Here is a 21,942-nt window from a genome sequence, read left to right as displayed (position 1 = left end):
AAGTCTGTCTCCAGCAATAGGTGACTGGAGTCTTACAGGTATTGAGGTGTCTATCAGTCTGCAACTTATTTTGGCATAGCGTGGGAGAGGGTTCTGGAAAGTCCCAGAACTGTGCAGGGTTTGGTTAGTGCATCAACTGAGTCAGAGTACTCTCAACAGAGCTGCAAAATTATCTGCAGACCACAAAAAAAAAAGTTACCTACTGTATGAGCAGGCTGAGAGCTCTCTTCTAAAGGAAGAAACGCAATGCAGATCAATACAGGTTATGCAGCGGAGGAAACAGAGCTGAGCATTTCTAATCACCTCAGGTAACTTCACACCAGCTGCACTAATACAGGAAGTGACAGGCCTGCCAAGCACCACAAAGACAATTAAAAACCCAAGCTGTGTGAAAATCCTCTCCCCGTCAGCAGTGCCCACATGTAAGAAGCGGGAACACGAGCAGCACTGGCCGCATTTCAGTGGACAAGACGTTGCTCTCAGTGCTCTGGCTCCCTTGGGCTCTCCCCGGCCAGACCGTCTCTGCAGGTTCGCACACCGTTCCCCAAGGCTTGCTCAGGACAAGCCTGGAGCTTGAACAAAGGGCGCATCAGCTCCAACTAACCCGTCTCCTGGCCWCGCCCCACTGATCTTGTCCGGAGGCCTGCAAAAACCCACTCCTGCCCTGTTCTCTCCAGCCCACCTCTCCCTCTCCCATGGTGGGGCACCCAGTCGCCCCGCCGAGGCACGGGAGCCCCACTGCCCGGGGCTTGGCAACGGGGTCCCACGCACTCCCCAAACTCACCCGGCTGACAACGATGGATTTGTTTCAGCAGCACGCGAGAAGCCTGACCCAGAGAGGAAGCACTGCCAGGAGTTAAACTTGAGGTGACAACTACCAGATGAAGTTTATATAGTTTCATTTATGCAGGATATCAGRCTACACAAGTAGGATGACTGCATTTGCATCTGTAAAAATATGGACTTATTCCTTCTTCTCTCCAGAGGCAACCAGCTCCACTAACATCTGGAAAACATTCAGATGCTTGGATGAGGATAACCACACTTCTCCGAACTTCTCCAGTAAGTGCTACATGTTAGAGCTACACAGGCAATTTTATCTACCCTTCTTAACATTTCTCCCAACTTTCACTGGGTTAGAAAGAGGCTATATGCATAAAATTGAAAAACATGAAGAAAGATGGAACTAGGAATCAAGAATTTTATTTTATGGTATGAACATGCTCCAAGGACACAATACTGATATATACAGTATAATGAATTTATCAGAAAACTAAGAATAATCAGAAATAAACAGTTAGAAAACCAATAAATAGGAAGACAAATTATACAAACAGACTAGTAGTTTTTCCTATATACAGAACCAGTTAAACAGAGCTGCTGAGAAAGGTGAAAATTAGGATGTGTGCAGACAATGCAAGTTAGTGAAAGGCACTAAGGACAGTTTTCCCCTCCTCTTAAACAAAGAAAAAAAAAATCAGGAACAAGTTAAATATRAAATAATTCATTTAGAACAACATTAAATAACATAAATGCAGAAAAATTCAATGTTAAGGTTGATGTTCTGGAATGAAAGGGAACTTCTCGTAGCAAGATGGGAAGGTGGGTATATACCATTATGTGTGTACATATATATGGGTGTGTATATATATGTAAGTTAATATGATATTGAGAAATACTACAGAGCAACTACTGAGCTGAAATCAGAATGGCTGTATTGGCCAAGTCATTAGAAAAGCCCAAACAAACCAAAGCCATTCCTTTTTAAAACATGTTACGGGCACATTAGGCATTCACAGACTATCCACGGATACAGAGAGGCCAATACAGTAAGCCTCCAAGCCAGGCTCTCTGATTTAAAAAGAAAATTCCCAGGCGAGGGAAAAAAAAACAAAAAACAAACAAAAATAAACAAAACCCAACACAGTTAAAAGATAAGCCAAAGCTGATAGTCTTCAGCACGGCCATGGTAGTGTTCCACTTAAAAAAAAGTATATTCTTGCAGGAGCAAATGATGTGTTCTCCAAAACAAGCCTCTAACATGAAATCCCAGCCAATCTCTCCAAAGTGTGTGCAAGCAAGCTTTTTTCTTTAAGCACATTCTCCCTGTCCCAAGACCCTCTCAATTATACCTAGAGTACTACTGTTTTCAGCAGCAGAACTGTAAAATGAATTAAATCAAAAAGATCAGCATACACCTTTATAATTTTTTAAATATTCTGAACTCAGTGTCATGGTTCACAGTGACATCTAAGTCACTGATGATCTGCCAAGTAAAAGGACAATTTACTACAGTTTGTTTTTGAAAGCACAGGTCAGGAGAAATCCCCTGAAAAACAGATCCTTCAACAAGGGATCTTAACACAGCAAGGCATAACACAATGAAATACAACAACTATCCCTGGTTCCGAGAACTGATACAGACCAAAATTATGCATTTATCTGCTTGGACCATGAACCTGCATAAGAAATTCTTAAGACAAAGAGCAGTGTTTGAGTCATTTTCAGTCTGTTTTATGACAAACACATAATATTTGATATCTTAACCTTATCCAAGCACATTCAAAATAAGATCAGCTCTTCAAGAGTAACATCAGCTACAGTTTAAACAGAAATTGAGTATTTCTCTTAAATGCTATGCTATAAAAAAAGACAGTATTTGTACTTGCATCTTTTATGAATTTAGGTGACAAAGCCAGACCTTTTTCCCCTCCACACATGATAGAGGGCAGATGTTCTCCTCTTAGTTCACAACCCTGAAAAAATATATATTTTAAAAAACAAGAAAAAGCCTAGAATTGGTTTAGAATAGCACTGAAAGCATCTCCTGAATGAAAGGTGCTATGAAAAGAACAGCTTTACTCATCAAATGACAATTCCCAGCTGTCACAGACGCACACAGTGCACCCCATTAAGCATCGCAATAGCAAGAAGAGGATATGGACTTCTTTAACTACTGTAGAGTACTTCACAGGAGTGTTCCAGTAACTGCAAACGTGGCTACTAGCAAAAACTCAGTGTGCCCAAGGACTTCTCCTGTTCTTCATCATGTCATGCTTACGGACTCAGTTTTTCGTGTCAGTATCATAGCTTTTTAAACTCTAGGTAACAATAAGATTACAGGGAAGTTATAGCTAATTAACACCACACTGGCATGGGAACTGTTAGGATACCTGCAACTGATATGTTCTAGCATTAGTTATATAACACACAATCCAAAGGAGATGCATTTTCTCCATGACACAAGAGTAATTAAGTGTTATGTGTATTAGCAGCATAAATATAAAAGAACATGAGCAGCCACCATAAATAGATGGTTAAGAGAGACCAGAATTGTTTCCTCAAAGCATAGCCAGAAATAGATGATACAGTCTACACAGGGACATGGACAGCATCAGCTATTTCAGAGGATGTTACGATTCTGGGGAAAAGGGACAATTCATGCCCATTTTAAAATAGGAGAGTCAAATTCATCTTCAGTTTATAGAGCACTGGTCCAGTGCTCTTTGCGTCAGGGATGAGAAAATGGAACCGTAAAGCTCAGTGTCCCCAAGATGAATCTAGACTTTAGCAACAGAGCATTCTCTTTAATGAATCTCTGCTGTCCAGATTACAGCAAAACAATTCACATAAATTAAAAGTTTGCCAGCTCAGTCAGAAGTGTGAAAAGCAGCCAGAGCAATGCTGCAACACAGCCTTAAAAGGAGGAGGAGAACAAAATGTATTTTCTTGCCTTTGCCTCAAAGGTCATTCTCTGCAGTGCGAGGAGATTACACACAAGTAGGCAAAACAAAAAAAAAAAAGCACAACTTGACATACTTGTTGCACTGAAACAGAACACTGTCCCTTCCCAGAAGTCTGACACAACTGCTGTCTAGTAAAACCGCAGATGAAGGGATAAAAAGTGACATGTATTTCATACACAAAATGATCAGGCTCATAGCTACAATGAGGAATATTTAAATAAAAGGGTTTGATGCTCAAATCAAGTTAACTCATAGGTTTGCAGCAACCACATTCAAACACACAGAACAGTGCAACAGAAGAAAACAGTGAAAGCTGCCAGTTTCTATGTGCAAAGCAGAACATAAATCAGATTTACCAGCTTTAAATTTTAACCAGCCATTTTGGGCTAGCATGTCTAGCACTTAAACACACATCTAGAACCTTGCTTTCTATACACTTTGACAGGGATTGCCAACAATAGTTTCCCTGCACAACACAATTGTTTAACACAGAATTTCACAACCACCATATATACCAGTTTAACATTATGTTAATATAACATACAGTACATGGGCAACTAAGGAAAAATGTTTTTTAAATAAAGCTCCATACCAGCAAGGCATGGATTTCATGGCCACTTTGTCAAACTGTGCCTACTCTTTTGGGTTCCATATTCTGGCCAAGCCTTACACACTCACTGATTTTTACAGCAATTCCGAATCCGTCACACCTATTGCAGCAGTGAGTCAATGACAGCTCCTGGCTTTGCAGAACGTTTTCTGTTTGGAGAGCAGAAAAGAAAGGGGAAAAAAAACAAAACGGCACATACATCACCAGGCTGTCCAGGAAAGACAAGGACCAGACAGATTCCAAATCAAAACCACACAGCATTAACTTTTAAATAAGCACTGACCAAAAACAAAACTAAAGCTCACATTGAAATCTCCCCAACAGCATATTACTTTCCAATAATTACCGTATATACACTGTGAATGTGTCACTTGTTAAACTAATCCAGAGAACAAGAAGCCAGAAGAGGGGGATGTGGCAAAGGACATCAGAAGACTCCCCACAGACAAGTCTTTCTGGACATGATTTTACCTCAGTAAAGACATTTCAGCTCAGTTCTGTTATACTTGGCATTAGTAAACTTCACATCGTGCAGCATTTTAGCATTTTGTCTTCTCATTAATCAAAAGCCTTCAAACATTTGCTTGTTAAGTTTGCACGCGTAAACTTAGGCTATCCCCAGTGTAAATACCCCATTACATACTGATACCCCAAAGTTCTTCACCTTCTACCAGTTTTGGGCCTGGATCTTCCTTTTGAAGTCCTTGGTCTCTCCAGCTTCATCAAAGACTGTCTCAGGCTTTCTTCTGTGTAAGCTAGGTAAACATGGGAAAGGTCCACTTCAAAGGGCTAAGGAAAGAAAAACCATCAGAAACATTTTATACACTGCAAGCAACAGTTCTTCCATAACACTAGAAAAACACTCATCTCTTTAAAAGAAGAAAAATTCAAATTAGACAAGCTTCCTATAAATAGGCATAGATATTTAAATAGGCACAACTGATAGCAGAACTTAGACCTCCACAGTTCAATACATGCTTAGGAATAGTCACTCACATCTTTTTCCTTTTTATCCAGGACAGGAGTCTGTTTCCTCATGTTGTTTCCTGTATATGCAACACATTTCTTGAAGAAAAAGAGACCCGTTATTAAAATCCATTGTGTATATTACAACTCTGTGCACAGCTATATGAATGTATTTTTGGCCTCAGTTAAATTCCTCAAGAGTTTGGGCTCACATTAACTTGCACATGATTCAGTCAGCTTGCTTACCAGTTGCCATTCCCCAATGTCTTCATTCCAGTGAACATAGTTTTCAATCATTTCCTAGGAAGAAGTTGGAAGAGTAATTGTCAGATTTGCATTATCTATCCTCCAGATGCATCTCCCAAAACATACAACCCAAAAGCCTGGACAAACTGTTCAAGAACAGCTTTGACCGCTCCAGGTTATATAAAAGCCAGAGGGTTCAGTGCACGTAGCATAAGCCTACATCAAAGGCTTATATTCTTCATCTTTACCTGGTAGTCCTGAGGAATGAAGTTGTCTATGATAAGCATCTGAAGACGAAGCTCCCTGCTCAGCTGCCGAATATTCTCCAGTAATCCTTCAATTTCTCTCTGGTGCTCTTGCTGCAAATCTGCCATCTGCAGACAACAAGCCAGGCCTTTAAGAGGAATCAGAGCTAGCTTAAGATATAGTAACAGCATGAAAAGTCTTTTGCTTGCATGAGGTTTTTGTGAAATAAAAGCAAAATTGACTATAAGTACTAGAATACTTGTCTCTGAAAAAATAAACCACCTGAAACATTCCAGCTGAGAGAAGGTTTAAAATGGCATAAAGTTCTCGGTTTCATTAAAAATAAATTGATCATCTGCCAATCCAAGCTCTGCACCAGCTAAGAACAGATCAAGAGTGTGCAGACAAGTTACGTCCTTGGCAAGATCAAAGAAAGTCTCTATGATGCCAAAGACAAAAAGCACTTTTTAGTAAAACAGGGATACTAGATACTAGCCAAAGGACATTGACCCAGCATCATAGAGGAAGAGAGAAAGAGGGCAACAGGCAGGAAGGAAGGAGAGCTAAGAGCAGAGGAGCATTCGGGCAGTTGCATAGAGCAGGAGATCAGGCTGCCAGCAGACAGTTTGCTTTGTTCAGAAATAACCAGTGTTTCTCCCCGAATGTCTCATGGTCTCCCCCATACTCTCCCCGGCACCAGCATGGCTTGGAGAAAAGCTCCACAATGTGCCCTTGTACAGCTCTGTTACTAGGCTCAGTTAGCCCTTTTTGAATTACGTAAACTAAAGGGAAAGCAGAGACATTTCCAAACCTGAGACAGTCTTTTGCAGAGTTGCAAAGCCAAGGGCTTAACTCTTCCCAGCTTTAGTCACTCAGGTCAGCATGAGCTGAGCACTTCAGATACTGACCTCTGACTTTGCAGCCATAAGCATGGTCCAGACTTTCTTCAGCTTTTTAGTTTTCCCCTGTGCTTCTTCCTGGAGGCTGGTGTACTTCTCCTCTATGTCCAAGCGTTCTTGCTGTGTGCAAGATTTAGCACAGACATCCACACATTAACACAATCTAAAAAAGCTATATGCAATAGTATAAACAGGAGAAAGACTTGAAAAAGCCTTTGCCAAGGCACGGAGACCTGGCGTAGCCAGGCTGGCTCACACCCACAGCAATCTCAGTGCTACGAGTCACTGACCTACATGTGAGCACTGCCAATACCCTCCCAGATGTTGGTGGCCTCCAAAGCAGTTAGCTTCTGCTTTGCTTGCAGAGCAGAGCCACATTTACCCACATGAATAATGCTGACACATGAGATGGCATGCCCTTCCATCACTGCTGTTTCCAACAGCTACAGTGTACACCCCACCTCCTTCTCCTCAAGCTCCTTGCGAAGCTGCTCTGCTCTCTTCCTTCGTTCTTCCAGCTCCATATTTGATTCTTCTAGAAGTTTCTCTTGTTCCTCTGCTTTTGCCAGCAAGTCCACACCTCCTACAATCACCTTCTTCTCCAATGCAGACAGTTTCTCCAACAGGGATTGGTGCTCTTGTCTGGAGAGAGAAAGATATGTTAAAGCCAAATGTATCCTATTCTATGGTGCTTCCAAGGCAGTCAGGCCCGAATCAGTTTTACAGCACAGAGAGCAGCATTCACCGGGCTGGAAAAGCTTGTCTTGCTGCCGAGGCTTTAAGTGGGGGTGAGGCAATGCAAGCAAGTGCAGGAAGTTCCCTGAGCTCCAGCTCCCATCGCTTTTATGGGACCAGGTCAGCAGACGAGTCTCTCCTGCTGCAATTCCCCTCTGCGAGGGGCTGCCAGGCACCAGCGTTATCCTCAGGTTACCTGGGGCACCTCCTCCTCAGGACTCCCTCTGCCAGGGCCCAGCCAGCACAGCAAAGCCCAGAGGCAGCCACACAGGCTGCATCAGGACTTAGTGGCAGGGAAGCAAGCGAACAGGGGTCAAGGCAGGGCAGCTGAGGGGCAAGCCAGGAACGCTGGCTGTGGTTTGAGGAACCTCTCTTGAGGGGACTGCCCCAGCTGCATGGGCCACAGTGGGATCTCAGCAGCTTTTCAGCTTCAGTGTGGAGAACCCCTACACGTAAAGGGAATCCCCTCTTGCAACAGCGTGCTGCAGGAAGCCTGACTTGCTACAGAGCTGCTGTCCATTGATCAAGCAGTAAAACAGTATTGCTACTCTTCCCACGTCTCCAAAGTTTAAAGGGTTCATTTAAGTTTCTAGGCCATTTCTCTCTACTAGATGAAGTTTGTGGCAGAAGAATAAAGCTTCTGTCTTTTACATCTGCTCTAATCTCTGAAAGCGCAAAGGAAGCTCCTCTTTCACTCTGATAATAGCAAGTGCTGATGTTCAGTTTATAAAAACTATTTATTACGGCTACATATCCACAGCTACGTTGGGGATTAAGGAAAAAATCCACAACACTGCACAAATTGCTCAGAGCAAGATACTCACTGAGCTTTAAGCAAGTCTTTTTCTCTCTTCTCCAGTTCTGCTCTGGCTTTGTTTCTTTCTTCTTCTTCCATATCAAGCTTAGTTTCAAGAGCTTTTCTCTCCTCTTCGATCTTTGCTTGCATCTCTACCATCTTATCAGGGGAAACTTTCTTTTTGCCTTTGAAAGAGACAGGGAGAATAAGTTATTTCACAGATAAGACAACCTCTGTATCAAAGCAACTTCTTTTTATTTCACAGCTGATAATTGCATTTAACAACAATTTAATTAGACATCAGAACTCAGAAGCTGTACCCAGCTTAGAGTTCCTGAGTGTTTCAAATGCCATTGTAACTCTGCCCAATTGTCACTAGTTCCTACACAGGAGTAACAGTATATAACTTTTATATATTTATATATAAACATATATAATTATTATATAGCAGAAAGTTGTTTTATATAAACCAATAATATATAACAATAACTAGAAAGTAATCTAACTAGTAACAGAATATCTATTTTCTATATAAAATGAATCCCCAAGAACAGTCACATGAAGAACAAAGTCTTGTGGAGAAGGAACACTGCCTACAGAGAAGCCTGCCTAAAAATAAGCCTGAGCTGGAAACTCAGGTGTTCTAATCTGCATAGTTTAGGGCCAAATGAAGGAAAATAGAATATTGCCTCAAGTTACATCTACAAAAATTTAGGCTAGCAAGAGTTACTTTTCAAGTTTCAGATAAGCATTTTTCTTCCTCTCTCCCTTCAAATATGCTTGTTCGTTGTCCTCCTTATGGGGTTATCATCTATTGCACAGTAAGAAAGCAGATATTCTAAGAACATATTACTGTGAAATTACAGAGACCAGGGAAATTCAGAGAAGCTCTATGAAATGACAAGCAGTAGGAGAAAGCTTTTAGATGGTGTCTGATCTATGTAACAGTGACTACCCACAGATTTGAAAGCAGCGAGATTTGCTGTGACTTATCAACCAAGTCTTTAAAATGTAACTACCGGTAAAGCAAACCAGGTACATCTCATTGGGGTTACAGTGGAAGCGGCCAGAGCAACTCACTGAACCTATCAGCCTGAAGGGCTGCTTCCAAACAGCTGGGGATTTTGGAACAAAGATTGAAGTTGCCTCTCAGAAATCATCCCACAAGTCTTGAATCAGCTTTTATTGTAATTGCAAAAGTCCCCAGGGCAGGTGAACACAGAGCTCCTTGGGAGTTACTTGGAGTGAGAGGGAGCACAGCTTATGTGGAATTCTCAAATTCCCCTTTATTCACTACAGAGATGAATCCTTCGTTTTGCTCTTCCCCAGAGGTAAGAAATACACCCCATATTATCCAAGTGCCTAGAAGCTAACAGAAGTCATCTACTACAAAGGGGCTGTTTTCCAGTGAAATATCCAGCATGCTTAAAATGCACTTGAAGAAAAGGTTTTGTTCAATAAAAGGCTCCCTTCCCTCCACACCATTTTCTTCATGGCATTCAACTTTATTTATATACATACATGACCTTCAGCAGAGGGTCAAAGGTGTGCCAGTATTTGTAAACATGCATGTGCGTGTGTTCATGGACACATGCAAGAGAATATATTGAGTTTTGTGGCAAGGTAAGGACTTCAGCACTATAGCAAACAATGTCTTAGCCAGATAATAAGCACTTATTTCTGGATCTGTGGTGAAGATCTCACCAGTTCCTCTTTGGACAAGCAGCTTCTAAAGTCTTGGCTTTCTGAGAAGAGAGCTGTGCAGAGATCCTCATATAAAGAGATAAGTTAGATGAAGGCTTCTTACCTGTCAACACACAGACCTATATATTCACAATTTTGGGAGAGAAAATGTAAACTAGATATAGTTGTAAGGCCCTTTAACAAGCTCTGTAGCTGTATCATAGGGAGGTAGAAATCAATTACACCAACCTGTTTGATCTTGCATTAAGAGGAAGTAGAAAGCAAATCGCAGAGAGGCAGCATATGTATGAAAAGGGGAGGAAAGAGAAAATATGTTATTGATTGATCACTTTGAACAAAGATCATCAGCATCAGAACAGCATTATTTTATATGCATATTTCTAGAGTAGTAAACAGAATCATCATCACTAAGAAATAAGATTCCATTACAGCAAACAATGCATCATGATTTTACGCTCAAGCAGAGAAGTTTTCTGTACTAAAGAAAAATGCTTTGCAATCCAGGATAATCTTCAGTTCACTCCTGCATTCTCCTGCCCATTTCAATGCAATGCAGAATCTAAATGTAACATTATGAGCCTGCCGCAAAGATCATGCCCTAAGAAACAATCAAAGATGGTAGATTTCTTCTTGAATAGGAAACCTAGGATTTTTTCCAAGGTAGCCAATTCTGTTAGATTACCTTTAAATCTCAGCATACAGAGAACTTGTTCTAAGTTTTAACCAAGTTTCCGAGCCAATTCTTTGCAAGTTATATGACAATTGCACACACAGTCTCAGCACAAGATTTCTCTATTTAATTATACAGGAGGATATTAGTAGGTTAATTTGCAGTAACTGATGCTTCCATAGAGGTATATAGCCAGTTTTTATTATTCAAGCAAGTGCAACAACAGTAGGGAAAGGATGATGAAAGACACCACATGCAAAAAGGGCACGCATGAGGACAGTTAATATCCCAAAGTACATAAGACAGCCACACTTCTAATCATCAAGAGCCCAATGCAATTTCYACAATGGAGCTCACTCCACCAACTTATGGGAGACGGACTGATCCAGCCATTGCCACATCAGCCAGCAGTTTGCTATTAACTGTCCTCATCCAAATACTCAGGTTCCAAGCAAACTTAGAAAGAACAAATTTGAAGCAAGCAGGATTCCAAGCCTACAATAATATGACCCACCAAAGGTCTCCCTTAAGCTCTGAACCTTCTTGACTGCTACCACACTTTCTCTTAGCTGACAGTTTCCACTAATGAGGCCAGTATAACTTCTATTGAAGTATAACTAAATAGCAAGACTTTCCAGACTCTCCACACCTAGCACAGGGAGGGTGGACAGTGTCTATACAAGGGAACTGCAACAGTGGCTAAGTTCCTACAAGCCAAGGCCTGGGATTTGATTTACTTTTTTTTTTCCCTCCCCTCCTCTCCAAAAGCCATCCCTAATCAGTTGTAGGGCTTCTAAAGGGACAAAGCTTCATCTGTAATGAGCAGCAGTCTAGACTTCCCCCACAGGTAGCCCAGAATCCCGACTCCTTGTTCCCTTGTGAACTAAGCCTGACAGTGGCCAAGCACTTAATGTAGTCGGGTAGTTAAACCTTTTTTTCCTTCGGTAAAAGTCTGCCAAAGTAAAGCCCATTAACAAAATGTTCGAGTTTTCCCTGCACGTATAAAGCTAACATAGCTTTATCGTTGTTGACTGTTACACTCATTCTCTCCGAACCTAAYTGGGAAAACAGTCAACTGGACATACAGAATGGGTTGTGCTTCCTTATATGCTCATATTGTAGCATCTCCCATGAAAGAGTTCACTCAGGCTTCTTTCCTGACATTTTAAAGGAGGGAATGTTTAAAACATAGAAGTTGCAAGCAGTGTGTGTTGTGTTTTGTTTTTTTAAACATACTATTCCCTGATTTTCTTTAAGACCTGTTCAAGCAACATACTAAATTGCTTCATATCCTCTCAAGTGTTTAGCTGACAATGTGCATGTTAAACTACTGTTTCAAGCGTGGAAGCAGCAAAGGAAAAGCATGCTTTAGCCAAGTTATAAATTCAGGTTTATCCTTCCAATAGACACAGCAGGGGAAGAGTGTGGCATTGCAAAATGGAGTGCGCAGATTATGAAAAGACCAAAGCTTAAAGGACTTAAGAGCTCCCACTCACTAGTGAAGGACTTATCCAGAGGTTTCTCTATGACAGAGCATGTGGAGTCTGAACTACTGCTGCTGCTACTGCCTGGAAAACAGAGATGAGCCCCACAGAAAAACCCCCAGAGAAGAAGAAACATGCAGATGGAAGTTAGTTCTAAAGGAAAGAAACCCAGAAAGGCAGCAAACTGGTTCAAAAAGGCACATGTTTCCATAAGGAAGCATTTGCTAGGATCCCTCCCAGACTCAGCTTGCAAAGCCACCATTTACCAGCACAAAATAGCATGCTCAGAAAGACAGTTCAGTTAAAACCCATCTTAACCAGCCTATAACTTTAAACGACATGCCAAGGCTGTTTCCATCGTAAGCAACAGCTCAGAAAACCAAATCACACTGGAAAAGTCCACGGACATCAGCAGCAGAGGATTCGGTGACCAGGAGTCCTTTCCAGTCCTACATACACAGCACTATGCACTCTTCCCTCTAGAAGGCAGAATCAATTTACAAAAGGACACTTACTGAGCACACTTCTGCTGAACACTGCCCTTACTTAGGGAACTCAACTAGAGAAGCTTTTTTGAAAGTTGAGTAAGTCAGAGCTATCTGTCCTCTACTCATTTCAAGTACCATTTTGAGGATGGTCTGTTCTTCGAAGGATTGGGTGGGGGGTTTTCTTGACAGAGACAGGGGTGAACCTTTTGCTGTTAGAAAATACAGGGGGTAGGGAAGTAGCAAAAGTTGTGTTACAACTAATACCAAAGGCAGTGGCCAGCAAAGGACCCTCTGACAGAGGTCATTTATGACTCTGCTTGGACAGATATCAAAATGAAGAAACTGTATCTAATACAGGAATGCTGTTTAAACAGATGTAGGTGCTTCAGGACAGGAAGGCAGTTTGTTGAAATTAGCATAGTAAAGAAGCTGGAAGTTGAGGCCTAGCACTGAGCACAACTTCTCTACTGCCTGTAAAGAGACACCAGGGAGGTTCCAGGGCAGAGCAGGCTCCCTGGAAGCCACAGCTCCTTCTGGATTTTCATGTCACATAGTGACCTGCAGTTCTACGTTCAGCAGCATCCCTTGCGGTCTAGATACTATGCAATAGTTTAACACAGGTGTAGGACAAAGCAAAACTTTCCCATGGGAACTTTCAGAGTTCTCCCAAGAAAGGTACATGCAGCTCCCATACAGCTTTTCAGCTAGCACATAGACACCCAGAAGTGAAGTTTTTCCCCTAGCAATGCGAAACAGGACACTAGAAGGAAGAGTCAGTTACATCCATAAGACAAATGAATCCCTTGCCTAAACCATAGCTAAAATTCTCCTCCAACCATTCCCATGGTTATAAAAACCACATCTACATACCATTGATCTTTGGGGTCTTCCTCTTCCCACCTCTGTGGGCAGGGGAAGTTCCATAATACAAGTGTTTGAAATCAAAATAACAAGGCATACACAGCCACCCTGCAGCAACCAGGGAATCACCATGTAAGAGGATGTTACCGCAAGCACAACTACCCAAGTGGAAGCAGATACTACACAGACTCGGAGCTGCCCATCTATGGTGACAGCAGATAGCTTCATTTCTAGAAGAGGCATGATAATTGCAGCGGCACTAGGGCAGCCCTCCAACTGCACTTTTGTCCCTTTGGCTCTGGCTGCCATTTCTGACACCAGCTGCTGGATAAGAGGAGGTTGGTGGCACCGAGAGCTGCCAGGAGTCTCTATTGCCTTACCCCGTCGTTTCTTCCGCTTTTCCCCATCCTCTCCAATCTCCCCATCGTCGTCATCATCCTCTTCTTCAGAATCACTGGTCTCAGAGCCAGAAATCTCTTCCCCTAAAACAGAACAGTGTGCTTTTTGATGCACTTTCTTTCACCACACATCAGCTCAGCATTGTGACAGTAGCATTTGTCTAAAGCCAGCAGGGTTTGACATTAGCTGTTGAGCACTGCAGAAATCACTAACTGCTGAGAGGACAGAAGGCTTGCAATGACTCAGGAAAAGTAAGACAAGCCACACAGTGCTGTGAAGTCAGCATATATACATGTTAAAGCTCAAATGGGCAGTTTTAGCTGGAAATAAAGCATCCTTGGACTACTGAAGGGCTGACCTAAAACGTTTTCCTAATAAGATCTCCCAATCTCTTGCATCTCAGATTGAAATGAAGATAAAATGCTCAGATAAGCAAAGTTCGCTCAGATTTGCTACTTAAACACACAGCTGTATACATGAAGCTGTACAGCTGCTAATTGAGAAACTGGCCAGTTTCACAAATGTTTTTATCATTGTTGCTACTGCAGACATGATGCTGAGATGATTCATGCTGGATTTGGAAGCCAAACAGAGTAAAATCCAGCATTTAACACCCAGGCCTCCCAGTGCCATTAGCAACCACAAGGCTGTCTGTTCTATAGTTTGGAGTCTAAAATTAACAAATCATCCACACCCCACCAGGGTGGGAATTGCTATACCGAGCTCCTAACCCACAAAGAAAGAGTTACTGATGCTTTCCTGCTTCTCCTGAATGGGAGAATATTCCAAGCAGCAATCAACATGGGAGTTTCTGCTACAGCTGTTCTGCACTGCTGGCAGGGAGGAAAAGCTTTTTTTTTGGGGGGTGGGGGGTGGGGGGAGGTAAAATCTGCAGAGAGATGTTGTGSCAAGGACACTGTTTAGGAAGAATCCCTCTCACAGAGCCTTTGCACGCTGATGGATTAATAGTCTCACAAGCCCAAGGAGTTCCAGGGTTTAAAGCACCTTCTTATTCTTCTGCGCAGTGCTTCAGACTTCCAACTCCACAAATTTGGTTCATTTTTCTCCTGAAAAATGCATCCCTCCTCCTCAAACAAGGAAGATGTTTGACCTTTTATTACTGTGCTTTTTAAAACCCCACACTGTGTGCCCAGACCCCTCCTGCTCGCCAGGCAAAGCCCAGGCACACCTAAACTACCCCAGGAGCTACCACCTTACACTAGGGCTAAGTGCCATCTAGTGGGCAAACCCAGGGCTCCGCTGGGACTGGGCCACACTCGCCCCCTCAGAGCTGTTCTTCRGCTACAGGAACGCCTCTTCTGGAACAGTGTCACAAAATGAAATCCAGAAGTGATCTGTACCAGCTACCAAACTTGCAGGGCATGTCTTCAAATAGAGGAGATTTTTCACACTCAAACAGAACGAGCCCTGGTACAGAGAGAAACACTAGGAGCAAGGGGAATCTCACCTTCTTCCAATTTTTTTTTAAGCTCCTCAATTTCTTTTTGAAACTGGCGGAGCAAAGCATCCTTGGGATCTTCGTTAATCCTGGCCTTGTTCTTGATGTTCTTGGCTCGGTTTGCGTATCTGAGAGTGCTGATAGTCTCATCGTAATTGTAGTCTGCTGGACCAATGTTTGCACACTGTCACACACAGAAGAGGGAGGCAGTAGTATTAGACAACATGAATGTCAGCACCCAGAACAAGTAATTTCAGAGGAACCTATCCTTAGCTCTGCAAGTCTCAGTGCCGTTCTTTCCCAAACTTTCCTGCTGCCTCCATACTAAGGTTGCTTTCGCCTACCCAAATAGAGTTTCCACTTGATCTCATGCACATGCATTTATTTGCACTGTGCCGAGAGCCTCTTCTGTACACAGGCAAAGAGAAAGGATAGAAAAAGTACATACAAGGTTTTTTTTCAACTGTGAAGAGCTCTGAAATAAATAGGTGAATGACAGGCTGTTTTCATGACAAATTCATCTCTCTTCCTGTAAGAACACAACTTGACAGCTGACACCAGTAGGGGCATTTCAGCTTACCATCATGGTTTTGGAGTTGCCCCCTAGAGAATCCTGAAGGAGCCGTGTAAGTTTGGAGTTGCGGTAGGGTACGTGAGTGCTCTTGCCATCCACCAGCGCTGAGATGACATTTCCCAGGGTGGAAAGAGAAAGGTTGATCTTCGTAGCTTCTTTCAATCGCTGGCCTGTGGCTCCAGTTTTTGCCTGCCTTTCAGAACCCTGCAGAGGGAGTAACAGGAAGCAGATCCAGAAGAAAAATGCAAGAGAGACCCTAATCCATCCCCCTTCCTCCAAACAAGATCAACTATAACTGAAGTGTTGCCAGCAGCCATGTCACCAGCCACCTCATCTCTTATTAGGGACCTAGCTAACTACATCAGATATGGTTAAACAGACAAGTCAAACAGGTCTTAACTGAAGCTTTCAATTCCAGCAGATTCTATATTGTTTACAGTAAACTAATGCAACTGGAAAAAGGGCTATATTGCCCTACAAGGGGCATTGCCTGAGAAACAGGCTGGTTGTTAAGGGACACCTCATGTGCAGCTGCTAAATGCAGTCTCCAACCTTTGCTATCAGCAGCTGAAGAGAAAAGCAACACTGCAATTGTTTTATAGGGAGTTTAATAGAGCCACCTAAATGCACATCATGTAAATAAATAGATAAGATGCAGGCATTCAATGCCATTAGCCTCCCCTTTCCTTTACCTTCTCCAAGGAAGGATGCTCAGGTGTAAGGTTTGGGCTACAGAGACACATTTTGCTAGCACAGCTACACTAGTTCAAAGTGAGTGAAGGAGGGGAGGGAGGGACCAAGCCTGGGAGCATAAAATTGCAGGGTCACAACCCTCTGAACGGTTACAATGACAAAAATACTCTTGCAAAGAGCTGGTTCTGCTGTCCAGAGTGCTCTCTTAAGTGTAGTTTATCTGTTTGATGATTAAGTTTTAGAAGTAAAAGAGCCCTTTCATTAGGAAAAGCTCTAGTAGCACTAAAGCTTTTTCCTGGTACAGCTCTGGTTTAAAGCCCTGAGTGAGTACTCCACAAGTCAAGTGTCAAACAGAAGTCTGGGCTTTACCAGTGAGACAGGGGACATGCTCTTTACTCAGCCTGTAAGGCCAGAGCCTTGTACCATGATTAAATGAGCAGTCACACCCACCACATCCGCATTACGGCAGATCTGGCTGCTCCTACTTACAGCAAGATCAACGAGGTGCAGTTTGCCCATGCGAACATGCATATTTCCATCAACCCCCTTCTCGCTGCACTCAATGGTGATGGTGAAGATGGCATGCGAACGGGAGCTGTGCTCATTCATATTTGTGGCACCAACAGAACCTTTATTTGAGAGGAAGAGAAAGAGCAATGACGTCTGCAGAAAGAATCACACGCTCCCCTAACACTCCTGCTGTCAAAGTCACTTGTCTCTGCCTCTTTGCCCAACCCTGTTTTTCAGAGGACAGAAAAGGGATGCTCCAACTCAGCAGCAAACTGTATTCTTGGGCTTTGAAGTTGCAGCACATGTCCAGTCTGCACTAGCAGAAGCATTATTGCCTGCTGTAGTTTCATGCATGCACCAAGCTCCCATCCCAAAAGCAGTGGGAGTTCCCATTTGTTTCTTTTTAAAACTACAAAGACCAACAGCCTAAGGTGTTTCCAGCTGATCCCTGGAAACAGCTGTATTTTGAGAAAATCCGTGCCAGGAGTGACAATAAGTCAGAACTTTAGTCTGTAAAAGGATCTGGGCTTAACTAACACAAACCACTTCCTAATCACAGCACAACACTAGGCTAGCTGTTGTTCATCCCGATCAGAGCTGGAAGAGGAAAAGAACCAGGACACTATCAGCCCAGCGCTGCTCACTGACATTGCTGTACGGCAGTCGCCTTCGCCATGCCCCCACTGGGGCTGGCTGAGGTGGGAGACCCCAGCGTTCTTTACCTATCCCTGCTCAAAAGGGGTTCAGGAAGAGAGATCCTTTTTGTTCTGCTCAGCTGAGAAAGCTTTCCTGTATTAGGACTAGGAGCAAAACCTCTTACTGGGGTCTCCCAACCAACTCTTCACCCTGTAATGCAGTCTGACACAGTGGAGCTAAAACCCTGCCCACAGCAATGCTACGTACGGTTTTTGTGGCCCAGAGTCATGATTCTGTCCATATCATCTGCATTGTTTACGACATAGGCTGATAGGTCTTTGATATAAACTCCCACATCAGGTCTCTCTTTAACCTAAGAGAGAAATAGTTTAGATGGAGCATTCCTGGGAGAGCCCTGAAGAGCAGTTTTCAATGGCACTGTAACAATACAGTAATTTACTCCTCCAGGTTCTTGTTTGGATATAAACCACTCCAGTGCTCTGAATCAGAGTGACTAAGAGTCATGCAAGACAATATTCCACTGGTTTCCCCTGGTGGCAAATAGTGACTTCAAATCACACCCTCTAGTTTCTAGAAACATTGCCAGGGACATCTGGAATGGAACTGCATGCACTCAAATGAAAGAGACAGTTTCTCGCTACACAACTGACCAAAGGGAAAGGATTCAGAAGTCAAGGGACTTGGCTTTTAGAGATCCAGCTACTGCATCTCTAAAAAAGTAATACTGTGCTGAGGAGCTCAACCTCCCACTCCTTCTCCTTCAAGGGCTGTCTCTGATCTTTAAAARTGTAATATCGCTCACTGATTTTAAAACAGACAAGCATCAGAGACTGAGAGCAGCAGGCTCACCTCTAACCTCTGTGTCTGGTCTTTTCCTAGCAGATCTCGCACTTCTTCATTGTAAATTTCCAGGTAAGACACACGAACCAAAAACCTGAAGATAAATAGGTGGGTGAGAGACCTTCAGCATTTGTTGAAGCCCAACATACACAAACACACAGTGCAAAGAAAAAGCAGCAATATACTGATACAGTCCTGCTACCCAGTCAAAGATTGCTGAAGTAGGAGTCTTTCAGCTGGGGCAGAGGTAGAATTTCAGTTGCCGTTGTCATGGTCAGGGATTCTACCACCGGTGCATGAACAAAAGACAGAAGCAGTAAAGAGAAAACATTTACCTTGTATCCCCTTCTGCCTTGGCAATGTGACCAAATATATGGGCAAAGGAATTGGGAATAATTCCTCTAAGCTCAGGAACTGCTCGGACCCCTTCCATGGTGAAAGTTTTGCCTGTTCCAGTCTGCCCATATGCAAAAATAGTGCCTGAAGTACAAAAAGAGAGATACTGGTAATAAACTCTTAGAAGCTGCTAACTCTGCTGTTTTACCTCATCACTTCTTTGCTTGATATCACTTAAACCTCTAGTTTTATAGAGTTAAAACTTGTCAGCTTCTCTAGTAGCTACTGTACAAAGGCTAGGAGAAATAAAAATGCTGGACAACCACAGCAAACAGAGCTGAGCCACTGCTTTATCCAGCCTGCAAGATATTTAAGAAACAAAGTCCGCTCATTTTAAAACTGTGCAGAGTGATTAAAGAATAGAGTGCAAGTACACTGTTTCACACACAAATAATTAAGACAAGCCCAATTAATAACACACTCAATTAGAGGAATTATATGCTAAATGCAAAACCAGCTATTTCTAGTACACTAAGCCACAGAGGAAACAACGCGAGGCTTCTATAATGCAGGCCACGTTACAAGCCCAGTTCTGAACCTGCAGGTGCAGCTACAACTCAGGCTAGATAGTCTGCACAGGAAGACATCACGGAAATCTGAGATTCCAGGCCCAGGCACTCCAGAAATACACTGCTTCTCAAATTGGGCCTAGCACTGCTGAAAACTAAGCAGACTTCTCTTTCGATTGACACTAAGTACAGCTCATGAAGTACAGGCATCTATGGTTCAGAGAAGATGAATTTTACATCAGCTGAAACCTGGGTACGTTAGTACAAGAGCAGATTACGTATCTTACACAAACCTTTAAAAGGTTTGTAATTTATTGTTGCTTATAGCATACTGTTACAGAAAGTAATAATTACTTCCTTACTGCCATCTCCTTTCCCTTACAAGGTACATTGACATGCATAACACACACACACACACAGTGGTCACACTCTTCCCAGTGGTAATAAGCAGCTGATTATTTGTGGGGTAGAGCAGATGTATCTAACTAGTCATCTTAGTTTGAAACAGCAAAGTTTAGAGAAGAAAATGCAGCAATTTTACGTACAAGTCTGGTATGCATACCTAGTTATTGCAGGACCACGGCAGCTGCTTGGCTACTGAAACTTAAGTGCCCCCGAGAATTCTGACAATGAAATAAAATGTATATCTTTTGCAAACAGAATATACAAAATGAAAAAACATAGTTAATTGACCTTAGCTGATTCTCGCTCATACTGATCTCCCACTGTTAACAATTATAGTATGTACAACCACTGTGGGTAGAGACCTGCAAGTACCTTCTGCAGTCAGGGTATTTTAAGTTAGAGGCCACAATAGAAACAAGACAGGGCTACAGCCTCTGCTTGGGGAAATTCCCAATAAGATCAGCAGGAACTCTAATAATAGAAAGAATACAAGATGGGACCCTTGACTTAAAACAACACAGGACTTACCATTGTATCCTTCTAGGACAGAGTCAATAATAGGTCTTGCAGTTAAGTTATAGACATCCAGCTGTTTACTCTCTGGTCCAAAAACCGTGTCAAATGTAAATGTCTTGGGAGGCTCATTGGATGAGTCTGTTTTATGAACAGTTATAGTTCCTCTCATTTCATCTACGTTGACCGCCATTTTGTAGCCTGTAGCTTTCTCTCGTTCATTCAGAGGCCGGCATCGGACAACAACCTTCACATTATCGCAGCTCTCCGGCTTGTCCAGCTTCTCAGGCTTGTTGATCTACAATTGTTAAGAACACACACGCACACACAGACTGTCACACCTGGCACTGCATTTGACTCGCCTGCGTGTTCAAGCACACACACTGCTGTGTCAACTTAAGTAGATGCACACATCTCCAAAAAAAAATCATGAACTTAGGGACTTAAAACACAGCTGGTTTATAATTAAATCAGAAAGAATAATGTACATTTATTCAGTTAACATAACTTTCTTCTGTTCATTAACATGGAAACTGACCACAAAAAACTTGATGATAATTTCACATTCAAGATCATCTGTGAATTTCTTCAGGAAACAACTTCTTGCCTGCCAACAATTCAATTAAGTTACAAGCTTTAATTAGTGGTGTCTCAGAACTGATGCTTATAACTACTTTGTGAAAGAAAAGACTTTTTTTTTAATTCAGCATTTGAATCTTACAAATGGTTAAACTTAAAATTCAACAAATATGTTAATTTGATGTCAAATGTTTTGTTTCTCCCGATGAAATAAATATACAACTCATTTCACCTAGTAGAGTCTAGGACACTACGAAAACACCTCTCCTTTGGCGCTAGGCGCTGCAGCCAAGCATTTACCTGCTGCCAAGCCAGCTACCTAGGGCCGCGGCGAGAAGCAAACCGCTTCCAAACGCCGCTCCCACCAGCAGCCTCGACTCCTCTCAGGGCCAGGAGCGGCTCCTGCTGCTCTGGCAGGTGCGGAGAGCCAGCTGCTCTCACCCCGGCGGAGGAGGGATCCCGGAGCCTTACTGCACCTCCACAGGAGCGAGCGAGTTTCCAAAAACAGCTACGGAATGAGTGAGTCACGATGAGCAACGCGCCCCCCCCACCCCCTCCAGTGCACCGTCATTCGCGTCGCTGCGGGCGCTCGGTCTCCCCGGGGGAACCGGCACAGGCCGAGACGCCGCCCGGGCCTCTCGCTGCGACGAAGGGGCAGCAGCAGCGGCCGCGGCGGGAGCCGGGCAGAGGCCCCCCGCGCCGGGCAACCGGGAGCCCCCGCCCCTCCCCTCCCCTCCCTCCTCCCCCCCGGTTTGTGCTGACAGCGGCGCTCCCTGCTCGGGGCCGCGCAGCGGCTCCGCGGCGAGGAGGACGCGGCCTCCCGTGAGGGGCAGCGCAGCCCTCGCGGCCTGCTCCGGGCTCCCGGGCCGCCCGACGGGGCCCTGCCGGCGGCGGCCCGCGGCACCGAGCGCTGCCCGCACCGGGCCGCAGTAGCTCAGCTCAGCTCCGCTCCGCTCC

The 21,942-nt window shown here is 43.4% G+C and overlaps 1 protein-coding gene across 10 annotated transcripts in view; it reads right to left on the bottom strand.

Annotated features, from left to right (window-relative positions):
• The window catches only part of KIF3A (kinesin family member 3A), a 39,293-nt gene extending 17,795 nt beyond the window's left edge, over positions 1-21,498 (bottom strand). The window contains exons 1-20 of one of the 10 annotated variants that reach the window (XR_003253067.1): positions 21,286-21,498; positions 20,422-20,704; positions 18,919-19,063; positions 18,593-18,677; positions 17,990-18,095; positions 17,066-17,205; positions 15,890-16,087; positions 15,319-15,493; positions 13,832-13,933; positions 12,115-12,186; positions 10,177-10,185; positions 8,273-8,429; positions 7,175-7,355; positions 6,723-6,833; positions 5,817-5,942; positions 5,569-5,622; positions 5,353-5,421; positions 5,021-5,145; positions 4,425-4,505; positions 785-1,006 (exon numbers count right to left, since the gene is read on the bottom strand). Coding sequence is in view for 8 of the 10 variants with exons in the window: in XM_026063262.1 (XP_025919047.1) it covers positions 4,457-4,505; positions 5,021-5,145; positions 5,353-5,421; positions 5,569-5,622; positions 5,817-5,942; positions 6,723-6,833; positions 7,175-7,355; positions 8,273-8,429; positions 10,177-10,185; positions 12,115-12,186; positions 13,832-13,933; positions 15,319-15,493; positions 15,890-16,087; positions 17,066-17,205; positions 17,990-18,095; positions 18,593-18,677; positions 18,919-19,063; positions 20,422-20,599 (2,082 nt within the window). In the remaining 2 variants the exon portion in view is untranslated. Of the gene's footprint in view, positions 1-784; positions 1,007-1,187; positions 4,506-5,020; positions 5,146-5,352; positions 5,422-5,568; positions 5,623-5,816; positions 5,963-6,722; positions 6,834-7,174; positions 7,356-8,272; positions 8,430-10,176; positions 10,186-12,114; positions 12,187-13,831; positions 13,934-15,318; positions 15,494-15,889; positions 16,088-17,065; positions 17,206-17,989; positions 18,096-18,592; positions 18,678-18,918; positions 19,064-20,050; positions 20,112-20,421; positions 20,705-20,944; positions 20,964-21,285 lie in introns of those variants that run through there. The other 9 variants (XM_026063261.1, XM_026063262.1, XR_003253068.1 and 6 more) reach the window with 9 other exon arrangements.
• Between the last annotated feature and the right edge of the window lie 444 nt (positions 21,499-21,942).

Source organism: Apteryx rowi, unplaced genomic scaffold (assembly GCF_003343035.1).
Source record: "Apteryx rowi isolate R43461 unplaced genomic scaffold, aptRow1 scaffold_2, whole genome shotgun sequence".
Classification (NCBI taxonomy): Eukaryota; Metazoa; Chordata; class Aves; order Apterygiformes; family Apterygidae; genus Apteryx; species Apteryx rowi.
This window is presented reverse-complemented; position numbering and strand designations above follow the sequence as displayed.